This window comes from Falco cherrug, chromosome 2, assembly GCF_023634085.1.
Source record: "Falco cherrug isolate bFalChe1 chromosome 2, bFalChe1.pri, whole genome shotgun sequence".
NCBI classification, from domain to species: domain Eukaryota; kingdom Metazoa; phylum Chordata; class Aves; order Falconiformes; family Falconidae; genus Falco; species Falco cherrug.
In genome coordinates, this window is record NC_073698.1 from 46,467,582 (window position 1) to 46,489,574 (window position 21,993).

Below are 21,993 nucleotides of genomic sequence, written 5' to 3' on the forward strand. Positions count from 1 at the left end.
TAAAGTGGTATTTTCCATGTTACTGTTCTGAAAATTTTGATGCAGCCTCACATCCCATAACATCCACAGCCCCCTGTTGAGCTGTATGATCTAACCAGTTACCGTGTCACGACAGTAAAATTCCTTCCAGATAACACCTCCCACAATCAGGACATCTTTGGCTTGTCAGGAAGATTTCATGGAGGTTCTACTTTTAATTATAGTAGAGTTCTCTTTCCAAGTGACAGTTTTCTTTTTCAAGAGAAGGAAAGAGGACTGAAGATGGTCACTTCTCACTGGTGAGGGTGAGGCTTTGGGACTTCTTCACAGCTAAAGGAGTTCTTGGAAAGACTGACAAGACCAAATAGAGGCCAGGGTTTTATTTAATGCTGGCACTTTTAAGTTAGCAATTGCAAGCTAATAAATTATGTGACTACTGTTGCTATGTAATACAGTAATCTTACCACTGCTGACAAGAGAAGAAAGGTGACCAGTAGAACACAGAAGACTAATTTTGAGTCCTTTTGTCTCCCTTGACCTGGATGTGGACACTCATTCAGCAGCTTGGATTCGAAATTTGAACAGAAGTGCACAACATCTATATGGAGAACTCACGGGCTTCTTGAGCAGACTACAAGAACACAGTGGCCCAACCAGCAGGCTGCAGGAAAGCACACCTTCCTCTATGAGTGGACCCCATAGAGTGAACCACCCTATGGACCAGACCTGGCCACAGGTTGCCTGTTGGACCATCCTGCTCCACCAATACCAGAATGCCAAGTCTACCCTTCTCAAGAGTGATTAGAGTGAGTCAGTCTTTGACGAACATAAGCTACATGTATATCCACGTCGCTATGGATGTTCAAGTGTATTTAGAAAACTGACAACAAGCTGCAGTTAATCCCCTCAAAGGAAGAGCCAAGACTGCAGTAGATAAAACTGTGGATGGAACCAGTAGTTAGCGAAGCGAACCGTGGCAAGGACGTCAGTTAGCCGGGCTGTGAAGACTATGGCCTACCTGTAGAAAGCTGCAGAATCATATTAGAAATATGCAAAAAATGCTTCTTCATAATGAGTGGTTGGTGAAGACTTTGGACTGTAGCATAAGATGAAGGGAAAGAAAGCAAAGAGGCCATGAGAGATACTAAACAGAACATGTACTTGCAAGGGATGTCATCTCTACAGGTGCTTCTGTTCCAGGCACAGGAAGCTTGAAACTATGTACTAAAGGTCCTGGGACCATAAAAAAGTGACAAAGATGCAGCAGGACACCAATTTTTAATAGAAGGAAACCTAACTATTTGGAATAAAACAGCAGTAGCTGCAAACACATTTTGGGATGCACAGATACTGCAAGCATATAAAGTCATATATTTGACCAGCTACAGCATATTTAGTCTGATACTGTTTTTCACTGCTTTTAAGAACAGTAAATTGAAATATGCACAAAATTACACTGTCAGCATACAAAGAGATGATCGTTTTCATGAGGCATATTCCAGCATCGAGTGCATGCACTTCTGAATTAATGCACCAAAAGTTTCATGCCTTTTATTTGTGATGTCCCTAACACAGGAGGATTTGTGACTATATATGGATGTGTAGAGAAGAGACTGCAACTGACATTTTGAGCAAAAACAAACAGAGCAAAGATAGGCATTACTGATTGCTCCAACAAACATCAGACAATTTTGCAATGCGTATAGCAAGGCTGAACTCTCTCCCGTTTTCAACTAGCTGTAGAAAACCATCCCACTCTAAAGCTTTCATCTTAGTTCTGAATTGGTTACTTCTTTTTTACATCACTGTCACTGTTTAACAATTACATGGGACCCCCCAGAAGAAAAAAGGTCAGACGTGTTTTTGTAATGCATCAAAATTACAAATGTTTTATTGGTAATTTAGTATGTTTACACTGTCCGAACCACAGAAGTTGCTATTTTAAGTGACCACAGAAAATGAAACATAGAACTATATTACACAGCTATACAGTTTTTAAAAATCCTTTTAACATTACCTCAGTACATACAACATTCTCTTGCTAAGCCAACCGTGTGTTGGCAAGAGCTGTTCAGACACTGAAATGCCACAGCTCATAGCAGATGTTCCATAACCATCAGATTTTGAGTTTGATTCTCTGAGGTGTAGTACCAGTGTATAGTTCAGTCCGCCCAGTCTGAAATAGCCTTTCCTAACTCCGAGAGCTGTGTGCCAGCAGAATTCAGAGCAGCTGGGGAAGCAAAATCTAACTACTATCTGAAGGCCAAAACACAGGGATACGATGTAGTTTCTTACAAGTTTATTTTTTTCATCTTGAGGCAGCATGTGTCAACTTTTCAGACCATTAAGACAGATAATTCTTATTTTGTCACACCACTCTGGGCAAGCATGTCAAAATTGAACTCCTATAAAGATGCATGTGCCTCTCTGCAGTTGTTCTGCTACCTGTGATCCCGTTTGAGACTTACAGAGCTTTAGACTAGCTGGTTTACCCCATGAGCTGGGTGGATTTTATCCACTTTTCTTAACTTTTCTAAACAACTCCTTTGTCAAAAAAAAAAAAAAAAAAAAAAGTACTTAGCTTTTTTTTATTCAGATAGCAAATGCCAGCTAGGTTTTTTTTAAGAGCTATGGCTGTGCCCTAATTCTGCTCCAACTGAACTGAATGGTTAAATATTCATCGATTTCAGTAAATGGAGGAACAGACCCTGTACTGAGTACTTTAGAAAATGTCTGTGTTGAGTATTAAGATATTTAATGTTAGCCAGAACTGTATAAGAGCAGAAGTTTTGAAAAATTTTATCACAGGAAATGAAAGCTTCAGTAAAAACACTGCTATGAAAAATACCGCAAAGAAGACAAAAAATGTGCTAATACATATATATTAACTCCCCAAAAGTGGGCAGTATATACGGTCTTTATTTGAAAAACCTAAATGTCTGACCTAGCAGGACTTGTCTTAACAAAGAGTTAGTCCAGGAAAAAACAAAAAATATGTTACACAATTGCCAATACAAAGCTATATTTTAAATAAAAATAACAGTAATATACATGTACAATATTGTAATGATATAACTTGATGAAAATAACACTGATCAGTATCAGACATAGGATTTAGCTGATTATCCACCCTGAAGAGATAAAATGCGTTTCACAGAAATAGACGCAGGTAGGGTGAAGTGAAGCGATATTCATGGCTTACCATGTGAAAGTTACGGTAAAAATGTAAAGAACAAAACTTTACATAGATTTATATTTAAAACAGTTCAAGCATTGTAGCAGTTGGGTGCACGTGCTACAGAAAGATGGTAACAGCAACCTAACAGTAGACACCACACACACTTGCACACATATTCCCACACACAAACACACATGTGCCCATGCTCAAATGCATGTGCATAGGTCCTCAGCTTGATTATACAAGCATATACTTACTAGCTTTTGATGGGGGCAACACCAGGAATGGGGTTCACCTCTCCTGTTTTTAGCTGTCTGCAAGGTAGCTGTAGCTACCTAAAGTCAGATGAGATGAAACCCATCTAAGGTAACATCAGCTGAGTATTTTAAGGAAAGCTGGTTTCATCCTAAGCATATTTAAGGCACTTTATTAAAAACTCTGAAGTTAATCAAGGCTGGGAAAAAAAGGTAAAAATCCTTACATGTGAAATTTGGAAATTTAAAAAGAAAAATTCCTGAGTTTTGATAAATATTTTCATTATAATAAAATACCATGCCTATAGAAAACGTCTTTTATAAAAGCATGTTACATGACATTTTTTCTTGAATGTCTCATGCCTTAGTGCATGAAATATGTTAATAAGTCTTTGGGGACATTGTAACAAATTAATAGGAAATGAAAAGCCAAAATATGACCTGCCATGTATGTACAAAACATGTATTGCTCCTGGCAACACACATCATGTTTACTACAGGCGTCTTTATCTTTCTGTTTTCTTACAGGGTCCTGCCCATATTTTAATATTTTATAATTAATTACGCTTCTCTGACTATTTACAGAAGCAGAAACTAATCACACATCTTAAGCCCATAAATATGGAACTACAAAAGTAGAACATATTTTAAAACAGTATGAAGATGAGTATGCTACATAGTACTGTTCTCTAGAAGTACAGTTCATGAATTATTTTCTTTATGAATGTTTAAACGTAAATGAAAATAGAAGTTCAAATTTTCCCTCTGTTTTCCTTGGTTACATTTTTTTCCACCTGCTATTTCTAAAGGATCTTGCCCCAAGACAGTATTTGGATTGCAAAAAGAGTTGTAAATTGTTTCAAAACTATCTTGAGTAAAGAACCGTCAGACTTTTGAATGCCCACTGGTTACACTGGGTATAATCAATTCAGGTTCAGTTAAAAATATCTCATTTCCAGTACTAGCCACCATTTGCATGGTTATAATAGTATAGTGTTTGCTTTTGGTGTGTTTTTGCTGCCATTAAATGCAAATAACCTGGAAACGGTGAAATGGACCATACCCTAAGTGCAGCCAAATGCACTGAACGTGAACAGTGGTCACAGAACGGCATTTAGAGAGGCCTTGGGAGGTTCCTTCTAACAATAATAGGTTAAAAAAAAAAAACATTAGAGTGAAATATACTTTTGACTTGACTGCATCCTTTAATATTTTTATTAGCTACCTCTTATAACACACCTGATAAAAATTCTACTTTTTTACATTTAAACCTCTATTACAAAGTACTTAATGTTTTATTTTTAAAAAACCACAATAGTGATGGTGGTTAATCTGCTTTATAAAAGATAATACATTGAGTTATATATAATAATGGCTTTGATCCAATTAACATTATATTATACTGCTTGGTAATTACTGTGACTTCAGTTCCTACAACTGTTATAGCAAATACAAATGATAGTTTAATGTACAGGAAGTGGGGATAATTTAGAAGTGCTGATTCAGAAGTATTCAAGTGCTAACAATGACTTGTTCTTTCTACACTTTTCTTCATGTTCCATAAATGACACTTTTATAAATGGCTGTGATTTTCAACATGACAGAGTTTTGGGGCAATTATTTTTTTTTAATGTTCTTTTTTTTTGTGCAAACACAAACCTAGATTTTTCTAAACATTACCATCTCATTAAAAGTAATTGCCACTGTTACGTAAAAAGGCACCAGCATTAATGTAAGAGAATATACCTTTTATGCTTGTTTTATGAAGAGCTGTACTTGTTACTGGAACGGAAATTATCATATCCGTGATCATTAGCTTTGAACTTTAAACAGGACTGCCTTTCCTCCAGCGACAACAGATCTTTGGATTGGCACCAGCAACACAAGCATGACTGTTAAAATAAAAGGAATAAACATTTTACATCATTTTGTTTTGCATATGTGGCAAAATGCACTGAAAAGCTGCCCTTCCTCAGTGGTACAGTAGGAAATGGCAAATGTGCAAGCTGCCATTTTGGGATTACAGAGTAAGCAAAGAAACAAGGTTAAGTTCTTCATTGCTCGGGTGGCCACTAACTACTGGGATGCCCCACTAGTAGCCCAAGTGCTGGAGGGCAGGAAGAGTTATATTGAGTTATAAATAATAATGGCCACACACATACCGCTTCCGAGTCTGGTCTGCAATTCTAAATGCATCTGAAAATAAAATTATGACTCCTTCCTCTGATAATCTTTCTTAGAAAAAACGTACGCACCGTAATCTGTACTTTCTAAGCTAGATGCTGCTATTGATGTTTTTTGAGGGCGAGAAATGAGAACTGAAGTAGGAGAATGGTGAAAACCTATATACAGTTCATAAATTTACTAGATGTACTGCAGACCTTTTGCTGATGCTACTGACTGGCCTTTGGGTGATGGACGTCCATCTGGGATCCCGCACACCCACTTGTTTCCATGCTCAGGATGCTAGAGAACTATTCTGTGCTCTCAGCTCCAGTGACTCCTTCAGGGGGCCAGCAATGTCGACAGGGAAGAGGAGACAAGACACTAAGGCCTCTACAACATGTGCTCTTCTCATGATTATGTGGGAAATCCCCCAGCGCTATGAGATGGAGAGCTGACTGGCTTCTGATGAGAAAATATTGCCAGTAAGGAATTTATACAGCCGGGCACTAGGCTTAGCAGTGGCCGATGGTTAAATGCTTGGCAAGAAAAGAAAAATCTAAGAATTTGTGGTAGACAATGTAAGAACCCTGATACAGTGTCTGAAGGCAGTAAGGGGGCACAAAACACCCAGATTTGGACATTTTCCCAGAAGACATGAGGGCTGACGGACTGATGGGCTGCAATCCACATGCAATCCAGAGCCTCAAATCCTGCATGGAGAATTAGTGCCCAGGACTATTCATTCAAACCAAGGCAAAACTATGATCAGGTCTAGGTCTTTCTCACAAAATGCTGGCATTCGAAAGGGATGAGTGGATACTTCTGCTCTCTCATTGTATGAACGCCTACCGATTTAAGCGCTCAGTCAGGACAGGGGACACAGGGTCAGCACTGTCCTGCTGGGTGGCAGAGGGTAAGGCTACGGGAATCTCTGCAGGGCAGTCCGAGTCTGCTCCGTCAGTGCTCTTGAAGTGGCTGGGTGCCAGCTCCGGTCAGGAAGTGATGCAGCACTGATTTTAGCATGCCGCCAAGAGGGTTTATCGTACGCCACTCTCTTTTGCTTTCTCTTTTTGTCCCTATGAATCCTTAATTCCTTTCTATGGAGCTTCAGCAGGAGAGGGAGAGAATGTCTACCACAACCCAGCTAAAATTTAAAGTAAAATATAACGACCATTTAAAACACTTTGTGAGTATTAAGGGATGAATTTTACTGCTTACATGATCTTTTAACTAGAGGAGCAGCTCCCAGCAGCCTCTTACCTTAAAGCAGTTTTGGAATCTTTTGCTCACCAAATACAGAGCTATTGGATTGATGCAGGAATTCAGCGAAGCCATGTTAATACCAATGTAGTCCATCACAAGAAAAAAGCTGTGTGGAAATTAAAGGGAGACAGTTGTCATTTTCTCTGAAAAGGCTTAGTAGAGGTTCACAGCAATGAAAATTGGACTCAGCTTCATTCAACCAAGACTAACTGTTGAATGTCACAGTAAAGGGGCTTGTATCAACGGGATTAACTCATGGAGGTATCAGTCGTGCTCAAAAGTAACATTTGAATCAGTAGACCACTCTCATGAAAGTAATTTCAGAAGATGCAATCATCTTAAATTGTGGAACTAAACATTCACAAGATTTTCTTCACATATTTAATCCTAGCTGTTCTGTTGAGAGGGAAAACAAGGACAGAAATTCCCCCTCCAGCCTCGTAACCTCACAAGAGAGTAGGACAGTCCCAAAAGGGATCAGGAGGAAGACAGGGCAAATGGAGATTCCATTTTCTGACTCTGCTAGTGGAGTGAACCCAGAGTGTCCTGGATGGAGAAGCAGGGAGAATGGTCAGACACACTGAGTAAGCTAGCTCATTAGAAAATCCAAATATGCTTATGGAGATTGTCAGCAGCACACAGGCATTTTATTTTTGCAGTCTTACCTTAAAAGTTCACATCTGTTGGGGTCCTTCTGATCATAAATAGTGAGTTTCAATATTCTGCTTAGGTGAAGTGGGAGCCAACACAAAGCAAAAACAAGTACCAGACAGAACACGGTTTTGGCCACCTCACGTCTCTAAAGAAGAAAATTGGACAGAACAGTGTTATAGTTTCTGTCTCTCTCCCTCTCTCGGTTGTTGTCTTCTACTACCCAAATGTTTAACCAACAAAATAAACACCCTGCCAAAATAGGGAGTTACAAGAACACCAAATACCTTATTTTCTTGGGAAATCTTTTCTACTGTTTTAGATTGTGTTGCACTGATTCTTTGTATCTCTAATTTTAAAAAGTATGAGTAATAGTATGAAAAACCAAGGACACGAAAAGAGTCATTTACATTAAAATGAAGAACATATTAATCTCCCCCTTCACTTTCCAATACCAGCTTGTTTTCAATTGCATTTTCTTGTGCTTCAATCTCAGGTCTTATTTTAAATGTCCCAAGAGATTTCAATTACAAAGATGTAAGAGGAAAGGGGCAAAAATATACGTTATAGTACAAATTTAGTTTAATTCTAGTGACATATGATGTTTGCATCTGGTGCACTACTAACTTGGAATGTATTCTGGAATGCGTTTTGTTCTGTTAACATATACTGCTAACCTCACTACAGTTCAGCATGAAATTGCTTCAAATTTTATAGCGCCAACTTCTAGATAACAAAATATTACAAAAATTCCAGCGCTCATTATTGTAAAGAAATAAAAACCATAAAACCTGAAGGATTAACACCAAACAAGAAAAACAGTTTTGTGCCTGTCAGTTAAAGTCTTTGGTTTCTGAAGGCTCTGATACATACATATATGCACACACACACACACACACACACACCACACACACACACCACACACACACACCACACACACACACCCCCCACCCCCCCCACACACACACAAGTTCAGCAGCACCACTGCTAGGAAACTTCTTCTTACTCGTGATCTTGAAGTCATCATACAAGAACAGAATAATGATGTGGCAGTACATCAGTAAAGGTATTACTCTCATCTTCTCTACAGTCAGTGGAGTTACCAGGGATAAATTTTTACCTGCTTTAAGTGGTCATTTAAAGCAATCTGCATCCCGCTTTTCTTCCGTAACATCTCACAGGTCATAAGAGTATAGAAGAATGCTGTGATAGCCAGTGGCAAACAGAAGTAAAAGCTAAACAGCCACCAGTCTTTAGCTTGCTTGTAAAACTAGAAGGAAAACAAAAGCAAAAACATTTTTAAGAGTTGAATGCTGAGAATTTTGGAAAGTATGCTGTAACTAGTTGGTCAGTCTGCCCTGAAAAGCACCTCGATAAGGTGTACATTACAGGTGAGAAAACAGGACAAGACAGTAATATGCCCAAGGCCCACAAAAAAACAAAAGTTCCTGAAAACTCTTCTTTTTTAACGTATATACTTCAGAAATTTTTCAGTATTTCATCTGAAGAGTATATTCACCTTCATTCCATATACACTTGTGCACACTACAATCGACACAACACTGAGAAGATCCAAGGAACTCTTCCGGAGATTTTATAAATGTCAGTGTCTTACCATCATAAAGGATGTTTTCTGCATGGGGTGAAGCAGGCAGATTCTAAGATCCTTTCCTCTGTACTCCATCGTAATCATGTCAAATGCGATAGCTTCTGGAACAGCCAGTATCACTGATATAACCCAGATCAGTACAATTTCAACAGCAGTCCACTTCGGCACGCCAATTCCTTTAATGCGACTCCAAGAAGCAACTGCTCGGTACCTGAAGCAACAGCACATATTTGCAAATTAAAAATATGAGAAAACCCACCTGATTTAACTGGCTTAAACTCAGCTTATTTGTACTGTTTCAGCTGAGTGGCAAGGTGAATTTGAATCAATGCCTGTACTGAAAAGAAATTATAGAGTTTGATAAAAAAATGGTTCTCACCTATCTATACTGAGGGCACACAAACTCAACACTGTGATGCCCACTGATGCCTTCTGAATGAAGGGTACTAACTTGCACATTTCAACACCAAAGGGCCAGTCCTCTGCAAGCAGCTGTGAAAAGAAAACAACAATTAGAAATGGCCCATGTTTAAAAAATAATTCCCAAAGCTAAAACATGGACTTTTGTCTTGATTGTTTTTCTTTTCCACTGTGCAAAACTTAGGAAGAACCTTTTCACAAGGGAGTCTTCAAGGCATGTGTCCTAAAAACTAGGCAGCAGATTTACAGCCAGTCCCTAGTTGGGCAAGAACATGCATAAAGGCTCAGTCCCAGCTTAAGCCCTGCGAACTCCACTTGTTTTGCCTCTAACTTCACCACCTCCGTGGTTCTGGTAAAAAATGACTGAGCAGGTGAGGATTTCCTTTGTCACTGCTTTACCTGCCTTGAGGTTTCACTGTTTTTCTTACATGTTCCAAGTAACTCTCAATTTACTAGAAATACAGAAGATTACTTAAGGTTTATCAGAACAGGGGCAAAGTCAGTAAGTGCACATCTGCGGTGGGGTTAATCTGAAGTTCGGGTGTCCAGGATCCTCAGATGAGAAGTCAGACAACCCCAGCGAGAAATTTATCCCGTAGTTTTTAGCTCACCATCCAATAAAAAAGCAGGGACCCACCAGACACTCAGGGAGCCATAACAGCTGAATGTTTTGCAGCAGATAAGGACAGATCAGATTAATCCCTCACTGAAGATCTTTAATGACCAGTTTTCCTATGATTCTATATTACAATACCGAAAGGTCTATCTGCACGATCAGTATACCTATACATGCTATGGAATAAAGAAAACGGCACAATGAACTTCAGATTGGTTCAGCTGTGCTTTAGGTCATACACTTTACTGGAAATCTTCTGTCAAATCCCCAGTGGTACATTTCAGCAGATTTAGGGGACAAGACTCACTGGACACAGAAAGCACCTTCTTCACAGCTGACACTATGAACTGTAGCTTCAGTTCAGAAACATTTAATCTTTGTGTGCTGTTAAGAGCTGCTCTAATGGCTCAAATACACGACAGCAGCAGCCAAATCTTCCAGTTCATCATAAAAACAAGACTCTCCAGAACAGAGGTTATGCCAAGAAATAGTCACAATTGTTATATACAAAAGTAAACTTTCTGAGTTTCTGTAATTAGTTACATTATCTAAGCCCATCTCTGTTTTTCATAACTTTCTTCAAATGAGGCCTTTGGATCTGTCGCAGACATAGGGCTACAAAATATAAAAGGAGTGGAAAGCAGAACGATAACTACCCAAAAGAGTTTGCAATATCTCTCCCATGACTCGGGTCTCCTCAGACATCTCATTTAACAGGGATGTGAGAAAAGAAGTAGATCATCATACTGTATAGATTCTGCTGGGGACCAAAATGATTGAAGACGGCCACAGAGTTGCCTGCTCACGTTGGTTTGGCTCAGCAAAGTCCTTAAGCACACATACATGTGCTTCCAAGTATAAACAGCTATATGATTCACAACAGTTGTTGAAAAGCCCTGACACAATTTAAGTATCACTTTATTTTAACACAAAGGAAGTTAAGTACATTTTGCGACTATGTGCTTTTGGAAATCCCCATGAAGTGCCCACCAGTAGTTTCAGACACCAGAACACCTTCAAAAATCTGCTTTAGTCCTGTGGTGAAATGGGGTCTTTAAAAAAACAGCAGTAACTGGAACATGGTCCAGCTTTGATCTATTTCTTCAGTGATCTACTTAAGTAAGACAAAGAGTATAATGCTTCTGCAGAAATGAAGCAGAAAGATAAATTGTAAGGAATTATGTTTCTTGAGAATTTTATGGAAAGTAATAAAACAGAGGAAGTAGGGATGAGGTTGTAATAACCATACGGTATCTTTTGCTTATGCGATGTGGGAAAATAACTCAGTCTGTAATTAAAGTATTTTCAGTAAAGCCTCTCCCCAAGACTTCTCTTGAATTGCTGTAAGGGGGTGATAGTAACAAACTACTATTAAAATTGCACTGTGAATAATTACAGGTGTTGTAAATGTACACTCCTCAGTATCAACTGACACCTGGACTAATTTAATTTGTATCAGTCAGCCAGTGAACCTCCAGCCTACCACACCTAGTTGCTATAGAAATCAAGGACTGGGTAGCAAGTACATTGCATACTTGTTTATAGTTATCTATTGTGTACTGTACACGCGTATATATGAAACCAGAGATGACTCATTAAAAAAGCACCTCAAAATTCAAGGGTGATTTTTTTTTTCTTCATTTAAATAAAATTCAGAACTTTGGTCAGATTTCTCTTGGCAGTTTCTGTTGAAGACTTTTAGCTGCAACAAGCTGGTGTACGTGCATGACTTCCCTAAAATCACAATGGTTCAGCCACACACTGGAGATTTCCATGAACTAATACTTATCTCTCAGGTGCAGACAGTCACACCTGTGCCCCAAGCTGACTGGATTTGAGCCAGCTCCAGCTTGGGAGCCATATGGCTGGATTATAATGGGACTGCACATGAGTGAATGCGGCCTACTGAGAGAAACTGTGCACGATCTTGAGTTTAGCATAAAATCAAAATACTACTTGCATCCAGCCAGCTTAAATCAGGGGCAGAATGGACACACAGCTGCCTGCAATGGATTGGAAAAACATGGCCTTTATCTCTTGCAGCTGATGTATTGTGAAATTTGAGCATTTTAATGCATGAGTCACAAGATTCTCTATCACAGTACTGCAAGTGGTTAATGATATGCTTTGCAGCAAAAGCTTGAAAACATTAAGAAAGTAAAAGGAAAAAAGCAGAACGTTTCAACTGCTGAAATATGCTTCTTTGTTTTTCCTCAGTACTGCCATCTCCTCAAAACACTGCCTTAAAGTCCAGTGAAAATCCACTGTATTCAGAGCATCATATTTGCAGACAAGAGCAATGATTATTCTCAGCAAAGTATAGATGTAGTCTAATGCAATTTTGTATGGATAAAACGATTTTCTTATGATTCACAATAAGGTATCTGCACAAAGGCATCTGCCATTTTACAAATGACAAATGACTTAGAGCCATGAGATACTGCCAAGTGGCAGCAAAGAGAAAAATAATGTTGCGTTTTCATCAGCGCAATGCCAAGATAAGTCTACCATTGGCTGTATTCCGAGTGACCTTTTCCAATGTTTTACAGTCACTTACTTTACTTAGGCAAAGTTTTAACTGCTAAGCCACAGAACTGTGATGAAGATGAAATAGAACGAAAAGAAAGGCAACATATTACAGAATGAAGTGAAATCATACTTAAAAGAACCGGTACATCTGATCCACTCCTAGCCAACACTTTTCTCAGAACCAGACACAGATCTGAGCTGAAATTGATATGAACGCTGCACAGCTATGAAAGTAGTCCCATCCCAAGAGATGCTGTGACTCAGAGACACACCTGTGAAACACAATTCCTGCCCTGCTTCCTCTTGGTTGTGCAAGGACAGAAAGATGTTCATCATCTGCTGCTGGAATATACCAGCACACGAGCACGATCTGCTGCTTTCAGTGGCTCAGCGGCTGTGGCCACCAGCCAGAAGGTTAATGCCGCAGCTCCAACCCACTGCTGTTGACTTTCTGCAGTCAGGCATGAAGAAGTAGCAAAGCGCGCACTTGATTTACGTCAGCATCCCAGTCCCGAGCAAGGAATGCACAGGGAGCGCAGAGCAGGAACCTGTACTCCCTCCTAGCTGTGCGCTCACAGCAAGCCCCATCCACAGGAACGACAGGACTCAATTTTCATCATTATGAAATGCAGAGTTACGTGGGAAAACAGACACGCAACTGTACATCTAATTCAATGTATCTGTGAAATGACTGGCAGATTTTCACCCGATACTTTTAAGACAGGGAAGTCATGAAAGTATTTTTCAGTATTCCATAGGACCAAGTATTGTTCAAAACAGGAAATTTGCCCAGGAAATTAAGCTTATGGTCAGGGATAAGTCAGACAACATTACAAAACTTACTAATATTTAACAGCAATTACGATGTCAGGGTAGGCATCTTCCCTCTAGACAAGAAAATATATCCCGCTTCCTAGTTAGGCTAAGAATGTTTTACTAATCTATCCAATAAACATTGTAAATTTTAATATAAGGCATGAAATTAGTTTCTTTTCCTGTGTCTTTTAATAGTAATTCCTGCTTAGAAACCTCATTTTTTTAAAAACAACAACTTACTTAAGATCAAATAATATCATACAGACATCTTGAAAATGACAGAAACCTTATAATGTGTTGTCAAAGTAAAAGATTTCTGCAATTTCACAATCCCAGTGAAAAGACTGCGTGAAAAGTAATCATAAAGAAAGACGTGCTACTGTCAGATTCGGAAGCAAAAAAAACCAAACAAGACTCAAACTTGTTTTGACATTTGTCACATGCATCTTTTAAGTGAATGTATACATAACAAATGTATATGCAATGAAAAACTATTCTAAATTTACAAATCTATACTGACATCATGATGGAGATCCATCTTGAAAACTATGTGTGTACTTTTAACAACATAAAGACATTTCCAGTACCCCATGTATTTATTAGGCTTCAGGGTAGACTTGTTCCCACCTAACTACAGAACAAAGTTACCCACCATTGCCTGTAGAGTCTAGTCAGGTTCCTCCACTGGCTACTCAGATCTTTCCTAAGTGCCTATGAGCTGCATTAGTTGACCATAAAGGGTTCCTAAGCAAAACAGACTTCTATAGCTTAATATGGTCAGAAACAAATCAACTCTGTGTAAACAATTCTGAGATTAACTTTGTAAAACCTCCAGTAAGTGGTTCAGATGTTGAAAGAAAGGAAATAATGGAATTCTCCCAATAAAATGGCTGTTATCTTTAACATCAGACAGAGCAGTGTAATATGGAATAACAAACACCTTGACTTCTTTTGAAAGTTAGGAAAAGATTGGCTTTATGATGCATGATGCATGCCCTGAAGGTGCTTGCATTACAAGAGTCAGTAAGGCCATCACAGACATTTCCATGGAAATAACTGCCTTTTTTAGAGCACAGCCGGATTAACAAAGGGGCCAGTTTGTGTCTGCACTGGATGCACGGTCCTGAATCTGGTCTTTCTTATATTATATAATGTTAACTATATTTTTTATGTAATCCCCAAAACATAATACTGAAAAAAATCACTGCCTACAAAGCTGACTTTGGCGTTCAGTCATCTGCTTGGATAAAGTCCAGTTTTTATTCCTCCCCTGGATTTTTTTTTCTCTGCTCTTCCATTGTGTTCTGAGATGAAGGAACCTGTGGCAGTATTTCCCAGATACATATTCTTCCTCAGTCATTTGTGTCATAGCAAGTTGATAGAGTCCAGAAAACCACACAAGAGTGTACAGAGGATAGGCTGTTCCTCCTGTTACAAATCCATTAGAACATGACAATAAATTGGATTTAACATTAAGAGAACACTAAAAAACAAGAGAGAGGGGTGTTGTCTATATATCATTAGAGAAAGCATGTTTTATATTATTTGATTATGTTTTTTTTTAAGTCTATGTTTCTAATTCATTACACATACAATCATGAGAAGTAAAGCTAACATAATTTTAGAATTGCTAATCCTGATGTTGTTTTGGTGTCTTACACGTGGGAGTTACCAACTGAAACTAAGCGTAAGCCTTCCAGAACTGCAGACCTGTATTGTCAGGAGTACAAGCTGCCACTGTCCTGCCTTCCAAAGATTAAGTGCAGAGAAGGACATAAAAAGCTCACTACTGAGCTGTCTACCTACTCTATCCTTCTGCTCCTCATGGCCACACCTTTAATTGCTGCTTGCATCCTCAAATTAACAAAGACATGCTTGCTTACAGCTATTTAGTGAAGCAGCTGACCAGGCATAGGACCACCCTCACGTCCAATCAGTAGCAATTCTGCAAACTATACACCCTGCCACAACCATTTTGTACTGCTGAATTGTCTCTAATTCCCACTCCGCAGTATGGGGGTATGGCCAAAGCCAGATTGTTTACCAGGACCCTGAACACCAGGAAGGTCTTCCAGCTTCTGTATGCTGGAACTGAACACCCCTCAAGCCCTCATTTCATACCGTTTCCTGACTGTGTGACAGATTCCAATACTTTCCATTTTCTACCGAATGTATTGATTCATACTCAAATTTATCAAGTGCAATGGACTAATTAGCATCTTATACATTGGACTGCATTTGCCTCACAATCTAGGTAACACCTGCTTTTCTTTAGATACCCTGGATTTTTTTCATTTGTGCATTTTTTCAGCTACTTACATATTCACATAACATAAATAGATGCACAGGCTATCTTTTGCAGTTATCACTTTTAATGCCTAATAAAATGCTGCTCCTAGTGTGAATTCTGAGTTCTCCCTTATGGGTCTGTCTGGAAAGCATTCACGGACACTTTCACACTTTCTACCACAAGTGTTGTTGAGTAAACTGCTGGCATTTTTTTAAGATTACAAATTCTTTCACACTTTTTCATGCAGCTGCCTAACTGAGGATCTGGTAGCAATTCTGAAGATCTGTTTCATCCAGTTTTAAATTGTTTCAAATTGCCAGTTACAACTGTAAAGTATACTTGATTTACAAACCAAGCCTTTGCTAGCCTTTGTCCTCCCGTACTGCTGGGTGATTATAGCCAGCTTTTGCCTGCATTACTGCATTCTCCCTCTGCGGGTGGAATTAAATGGGATGCAGAGTTCACAAAAAGTTATCATCAACGCAAACTGCACTCAAACTTTTAATTTTGATGAAATAAACACCATATCTAATATTTGTTTTGCTGGTTTTTTTAACTTACATTTACTTAAAAGCCCTGTTTTAAAACAGCAAGTAAGTATTTCACTCACTATTTTAAGGGATGATATAAATTTAATATGGGCTCTTCAGAAAGATGAGTAGCTGTGTGAGAGACATAGCACCTGAGAGCTATTGCTTAGCTCCTAGATTATCAATAGTAGAATAAAAATCCTGGATTTGCAGGTGGTATAATATTTATCAGTTTGCAATCTGACCTTTTATTCCTCCCACTCCAACCTACTCATAATGATACAATTGATGTTATTCAATCAGGGTAAGGGCTGTACTATATTATTGTATCTTATCATTAATTTACTTTTGAAATAGTTTCATTGGATTGCAAAGTCTTGTACTGAGCAGCTGTTATTGGATTAATCTTTTTGATTTTTATGAGAACAGATAAAAAAAGCCCAATACCTTCTTTTACAAAAATACCGTTTTTTCAAGCATTTAAAGTATCTCTTTTTCAGATGAGTACATATCTCTCACAAGAGCTACCATAAACGTATTGTATGGAGAATACTGAAACTCCAAATCAAAGAACTCTCGTGCAAGTCAAATTATCCAGCTCATCAATTTAACACAGTCATGATGCTTCCTGCTTCCTAACACTTTAACACTTCAAACAAGAAAGATACAGGATTCTCTCATTTCTGCAGCTTCTGGGCGTAATCACTTACGGATACGGAAGACTAAATTCAAAACCCATCTCTTTAGCGTGGTCTTCCAAAGCTAAAGCAATAAACCCCCGCGTTTAAAAACATGCCTGTGAAGCAAGGAGAAGATGATAGATGAAGGCTCTGGTGTTCACTTTATGCACTAACTGATGGGTGCTCAGGGACCCTGACTGTCACCTTCCAAGGCAGCAGGCGCCTTGTTACTTTCAGCACCCTGCCCAAGAGTGCCGATCGGAACTAGAGGCTGGATCCAACTGCCCAGCGAATTCTTGAAGGGCAAAGGGACCGCACCAGCTGGGCAGACACGAGGCCGTAACCCCTTCCGTGGAAGCCTCACCACGCCGACGGGCAGCGCAAAGCCTGTGCCGACGCTGCAGGCGCGGCTCGCCCCCGCCGGCACGGGGAGCGGGTGCGCAACTCGGCGTCCCGCCGCACGACCGCGCAGCCTGCGAGGGCTGATGCCGCTCGCTCAGTTCAACGGTCTTGGCTCCTCCTGAACAGCGACCACACGGGCCCGTGTCACGTTTTATGGCCGCTCCGGCCCCGCTGCGGCGGAGGACCCGCGCGGTACCCACGGGCGGGGGTCCGCTGTGCCTCCCCTCCATCCCTCTGGGAAAAGGTGGGAAGCGGCAAATCCACCGCGTGTTTCTCTATCGCCCGTATTGCCGTTATCCCTGGGACAGCACCTGTTTCCAGGTGCCTTACGGGGGCTGGCCACCTCCACCTCTGCTCCATTCCCAGCCCGGAGCGCGGAGAGGGCTGGGACCGGGGCGCCAAGAGCGTGCCGCTGGGGACAACGGGGACAACAAGGACAAGGTCTGAGCGGAATGTCGCCTGCCGGCGGGTTTGCTGCCATGGGGTGAAGCCCCCGGTGTCTGCCGGGCAGGGACGGGGCGCGTTTCCCCGCAGCACCCGCGGCGGAGCCGGCTGTCGGCCGGGAGCCGGCGGGCAGCACCGGAAAGAGCCCGCCGACCACCCGCGCCCGCCCCCGGCCCCGGCCCCCCTCACCTTGTAGACGTTGATGGGGATGTCGATGATGATGTGGAGCAGGTCGCCCAGGGCCAGGCTGGCGATCAGGATGTTGGGACCGTTCCTCATGCACTTGTTCTTGTAGATGATCCGCAGCAGCGTGGAGTTGCCGATGATGCCCAGGACGAAGACGAGGCAGGACACCACCGTGTTGATGTACTTGAAAGTCTCCTTGATCTCCGTCTGCCCCGTGCACATGGGCGGCGAGGCCGAGCGCGGCCGCCCGCCGGCCGCCCCCCCGCCCTTGGGCAGCGCGGCCGGACGGGAGGCGTTGGGCTCGGCGCCCCGTAGCGCGGGGGTCCCGGCCGTGGCGGGGGCGGCGTCGGCCGCTGCCGGCGGGCCCTGCTGGCCCGGGCCCGGCGGGCGCAGGGAGCCGTGGCCCTCGGCGGCGGCGCGGCAGCTGAGGAGCAGGAGCAGGAAGGCGGGCAGCCGCCGCGGCCGGGCGGCGGGCATGGCGCTGTGACACGGCCGATCCCCCGCCGGGCGCCCGCCGCCGTCAGCGCCGACCTGCGCGGAGAGAGGGGTCAGCGCGTCAGCTGTGGGGACACCGCGCCCTGCCGGCCGCCGCCGCTCCCGCCGCCCGGCGACGGAGCCGGGGCGCTGCCTGCCGCCGGACGGGGACGGGCGGCGGGGCGGCCGGCGGAGCAGCGCCGGGACGAAAACCTGCGCGGCGGCCGGGGCGGGAGGTCCCCTCAGACCGGACCTGCGAGGCGTCGCCCCCGCTGCCCGCCGCGCAGAGCGCGCCTCTCGCCCTCACCTCGCCCAGCGAAGCCGAGCCGGTGCTCCCCGCCCGCCGCCTGCGGGGCTCTGCCTGCCGAGCGAGGGAAACGCGCTCCGCCGGTCGCCGCGCTCCGCGCCCCGGCTGGCTGCCCCCTCCCGGGGCCGGCTGCCGCCGCTGGCCGGCGATGGGCGCCCCGGGCCGCGGAGGCGGGAGGAACGGGCGCCTGCGGCGGGACCCGGCGGCCGTCAGCCGCGCACCAAACCCCGTGGCTAAAGCCGCGCCAGCGGCGCCGGGCCCCCCCCTTTTCTAAAACATTCAACCGCATCTGGCCCATCAGTCACGGCCAGACCCCACCCGCGCCCTCCTCCCCCCGCCCCGCCGCCCAGCCCGGCCCAGCCCCTCCGCCCGCCGCAGTCCGCCGGTGCCCCCCGCCGCGGCGCTGCGAGCCCGGCCCCCGCCCGGCCATCTGCCCCGCCACCTGCCCGCTGCGGGTTGGCTGCGGCAGCCTCGGGAAGTCATTCGGCGGGGTGTGAAACAGTTTTCTCGGACCAGAAGGGCTGTTAGCAAGAGGGTTTGGCGCTGTTAGAGGTCGCCTGCCGGGAGGAAGAGGGCTTTCCCAGCTCTCCTCTCCGAGAGGCGCTCCCCGCCGGTGGGCACGGGGCTATCCCCGCAGCCAGCCCCTGCCCGCCCCCCGCACACGTGCTGGAGAAGCTGCTTGCGCAGCACCGACGAGATCAGTTGCACGTTTTAAAGCGCTTCGCAAACCGGGGTGCTTTGGGCACTCTTTTTGCTGTCAGAAAGTGTATTCTGCCTGTTGCGGCGTTGCAGCGCTCCGGCTCGGTGACCTGGGTGCCACCTTGGGCAGCCTTGGCCATGCATCTGATCTCAGCCAGCTCCTTCCAGCCCTTGCGCCCTTCGGTGAAGGTTAAAGGGAGGAGCAAGGAGATTTGCACAGGATTCTGTGGAGACCAGGAACAGCCTTTGAGGGTCGGAAACAATTGCACGTCTAACTGAAAAGAGTTGAATTTAAAGCTGTTTTACAGCATCTCTACGGACATCTCCCTGATCTTTATTTTAAACCATGCTGGAAGCTAAATCATATGCAGAACAGGAATGTATAAATGTTTCGTTACAGAACTGACCCGCTCACCTATGTTATTGAAATACCCGTAGGGGCAGACACTGAAAACCAAACCATTCTTTCAAAAATTGGTCGTCTGATCCATCTCATCTTTCCAGCATCTCCTGCTAATGTCTTGAGCTACTGTAGCAGACAGCCTTTTCTCGTCCTCATTTAGCTTCCTCTTCACATCTCCATCTTTGTTTAAAAGTCTGCTGTATCAAGCACCTTTCCCATTTAATCATTCTTGATCCATTTCCTAATGTAGCCGGCACACTCGGTTTTCTTCCCCATTTTATATTGCAGTGTTTGTGAAAGGCACCACAGTCACTTCTGTGTGAAGGTAGCTGGAGGTTCATTGCACTCCAGTCGGACAACTGAATTTTTCAGGTTCAGGCTTTTCCAGATCATGTTTTGCAGCAGGAGTCCTTTGGCAGCACCAGGACCAATCCCTCTCCCAATGACAATAGTGTTAACATTGAATTAACCCTATAGTATTCTGAGCCCTGGGGACTTAAATGAAGTTTTTTCAGTTTTCACTTCTGCATTTTCTCAGTTTCCAATTCAGCAATCTGGAAGTGAACAGTGTTGTGCTAAAAGCAGTACTGATTTTTTATTAGAAACTCTTGCAAATTAACACAGCATTAACTTTTAGCTTGAAATGCTTTTTACTTACAAGGTTCTTGCTAAATCTCAAAGGCTTCTATGCTGATCCTGACCATCAAGAAACAGATTACGACTACACTGAGATATATTTGCTAACATTTTTGTTAGGGCAGTTCCACAAGATATGTTTGCTACTGTTGGGTAGCAAGACCATTGCTGCCACTTACTTCACCTTCAGAAGTTTTAGTAATAGAAATTTGGTTTCAGAAATTTTTAGCAACAGCACTAGTATATACAGAAGTCCGGGCAGCTGCTGCTACCTGAAGCACATTACTTTGTAGTATTGCACAAAATGGGTCTGCGTGTCAAAGCATCTAAGCTGTTTCTGGCTGCAACTAGCTAAATTTACCACCCTTTTTGTCCCTACTCTTCTTTTTCAGAGATTAGAGAAGTTAAAAAGAGCATACGCTGCAGTACAAGTCTGCTCTAATTAATGAAAAAGAAAAGGAAAACACAGTTTCAAAGAAATTTATGTGAGGGATAAGATAACACTGTATTAAAACACTGAGAACATAGTGGATAGCCTGGCAAATTAGCTGTAGCTTAAATGAAGAAGCAACTAATAAGGTTAATCTAGACTGCAACAAAGACAACAACCATCTGTAAATATAGTAGGCTGGTGCCCCTCTGCTAATTAAGCTATGAAATACATTCCTTACTGAACTGTATGGAATGCACAATATAAGATTACACAAATTGCTGCTAGTGTATCCAGATATATATTTTTCCTAGAAAGCAGAGGTATTTGTCCTGTGGAAAGTTCACTTTTGTACAAAACAGGGAAAGATGGAGCACCATCTAAAAGATCCTCCAGATTGTCTGACACTCATTTTATTATATTCTCCACTTCCACTGCATTCCATCTTATTGGCTATTAACAATTGTATGAATTATAGCCAGTCACTATTTTAATTACATCAGATGCAACATCTCCATCAATGACTGATGATGCTCTATGCTCTGAGGTTTTTTTTATTTTTTTATTTTATTTTTTAATTATTATTATTTGGAGCGTCACACAGAAAGTAAATAGGATAATTTGTAATCACCACCAGAATGATTTTTAACAACAGAAAGGCTTTAAAGTTTATTCTTTTATATGTAGTATAAATCATGAGAAGCGGTCACAATTATGTCATCAGAAAACCCTTTCATTAACAAGCTCATGAGACACACTGCAGGACTGTATATTTTAATTCATGTTATACTCATCAATGGGAATTTTGTCATGAACTTACAAGTGCTTTTGCACATCTCATTAATTTTCTGTTTGTGTTGTTCAGTAACTAAGTAGCCTCGGAAATCTGCCCCATCAGGCCTGCTTTTCTGTTTATTTGCCTACTAACTGGGGCAAGTCTGTGATGAATAGAAAGAATAGCCATTTCAGTGTGAGCCACGCATTAGATGCATGAGGTGAATTAAAGTCAGATAATAGTTTTCTGTGTTTCA

At 42.5% G+C, this 21,993-nt stretch overlaps 1 protein-coding gene across 1 annotated transcript; it reads right to left on the reverse strand.

Annotated features, from left to right (window-relative positions):
* Nucleotides 1–2,536: 2,536 nt before the first annotated feature.
* Nucleotides 2,537–19,045, reverse strand: EDNRB (endothelin receptor type B). The gene is made up of 8 exons (XM_055702187.1): nt 18,795–19,045; nt 18,017–18,544; nt 9,480–9,592; nt 9,107–9,311; nt 8,612–8,761; nt 7,506–7,639; nt 6,838–6,946; nt 2,537–5,303 (listed from the first exon to the last, which is right to left on the reverse strand). The coding sequence occupies exons 2-8, from the start codon at nt 18,488–18,490 to the stop codon at nt 5,172–5,174; spliced, it is 1,317 nt and encodes a 438-aa protein (XP_055558162.1). The 5' UTR covers nt 18,491–18,544; nt 18,795–19,045; the 3' UTR covers nt 2,537–5,171.
* Between the last annotated feature and the right edge of the window lie 2,948 nt (nt 19,046–21,993).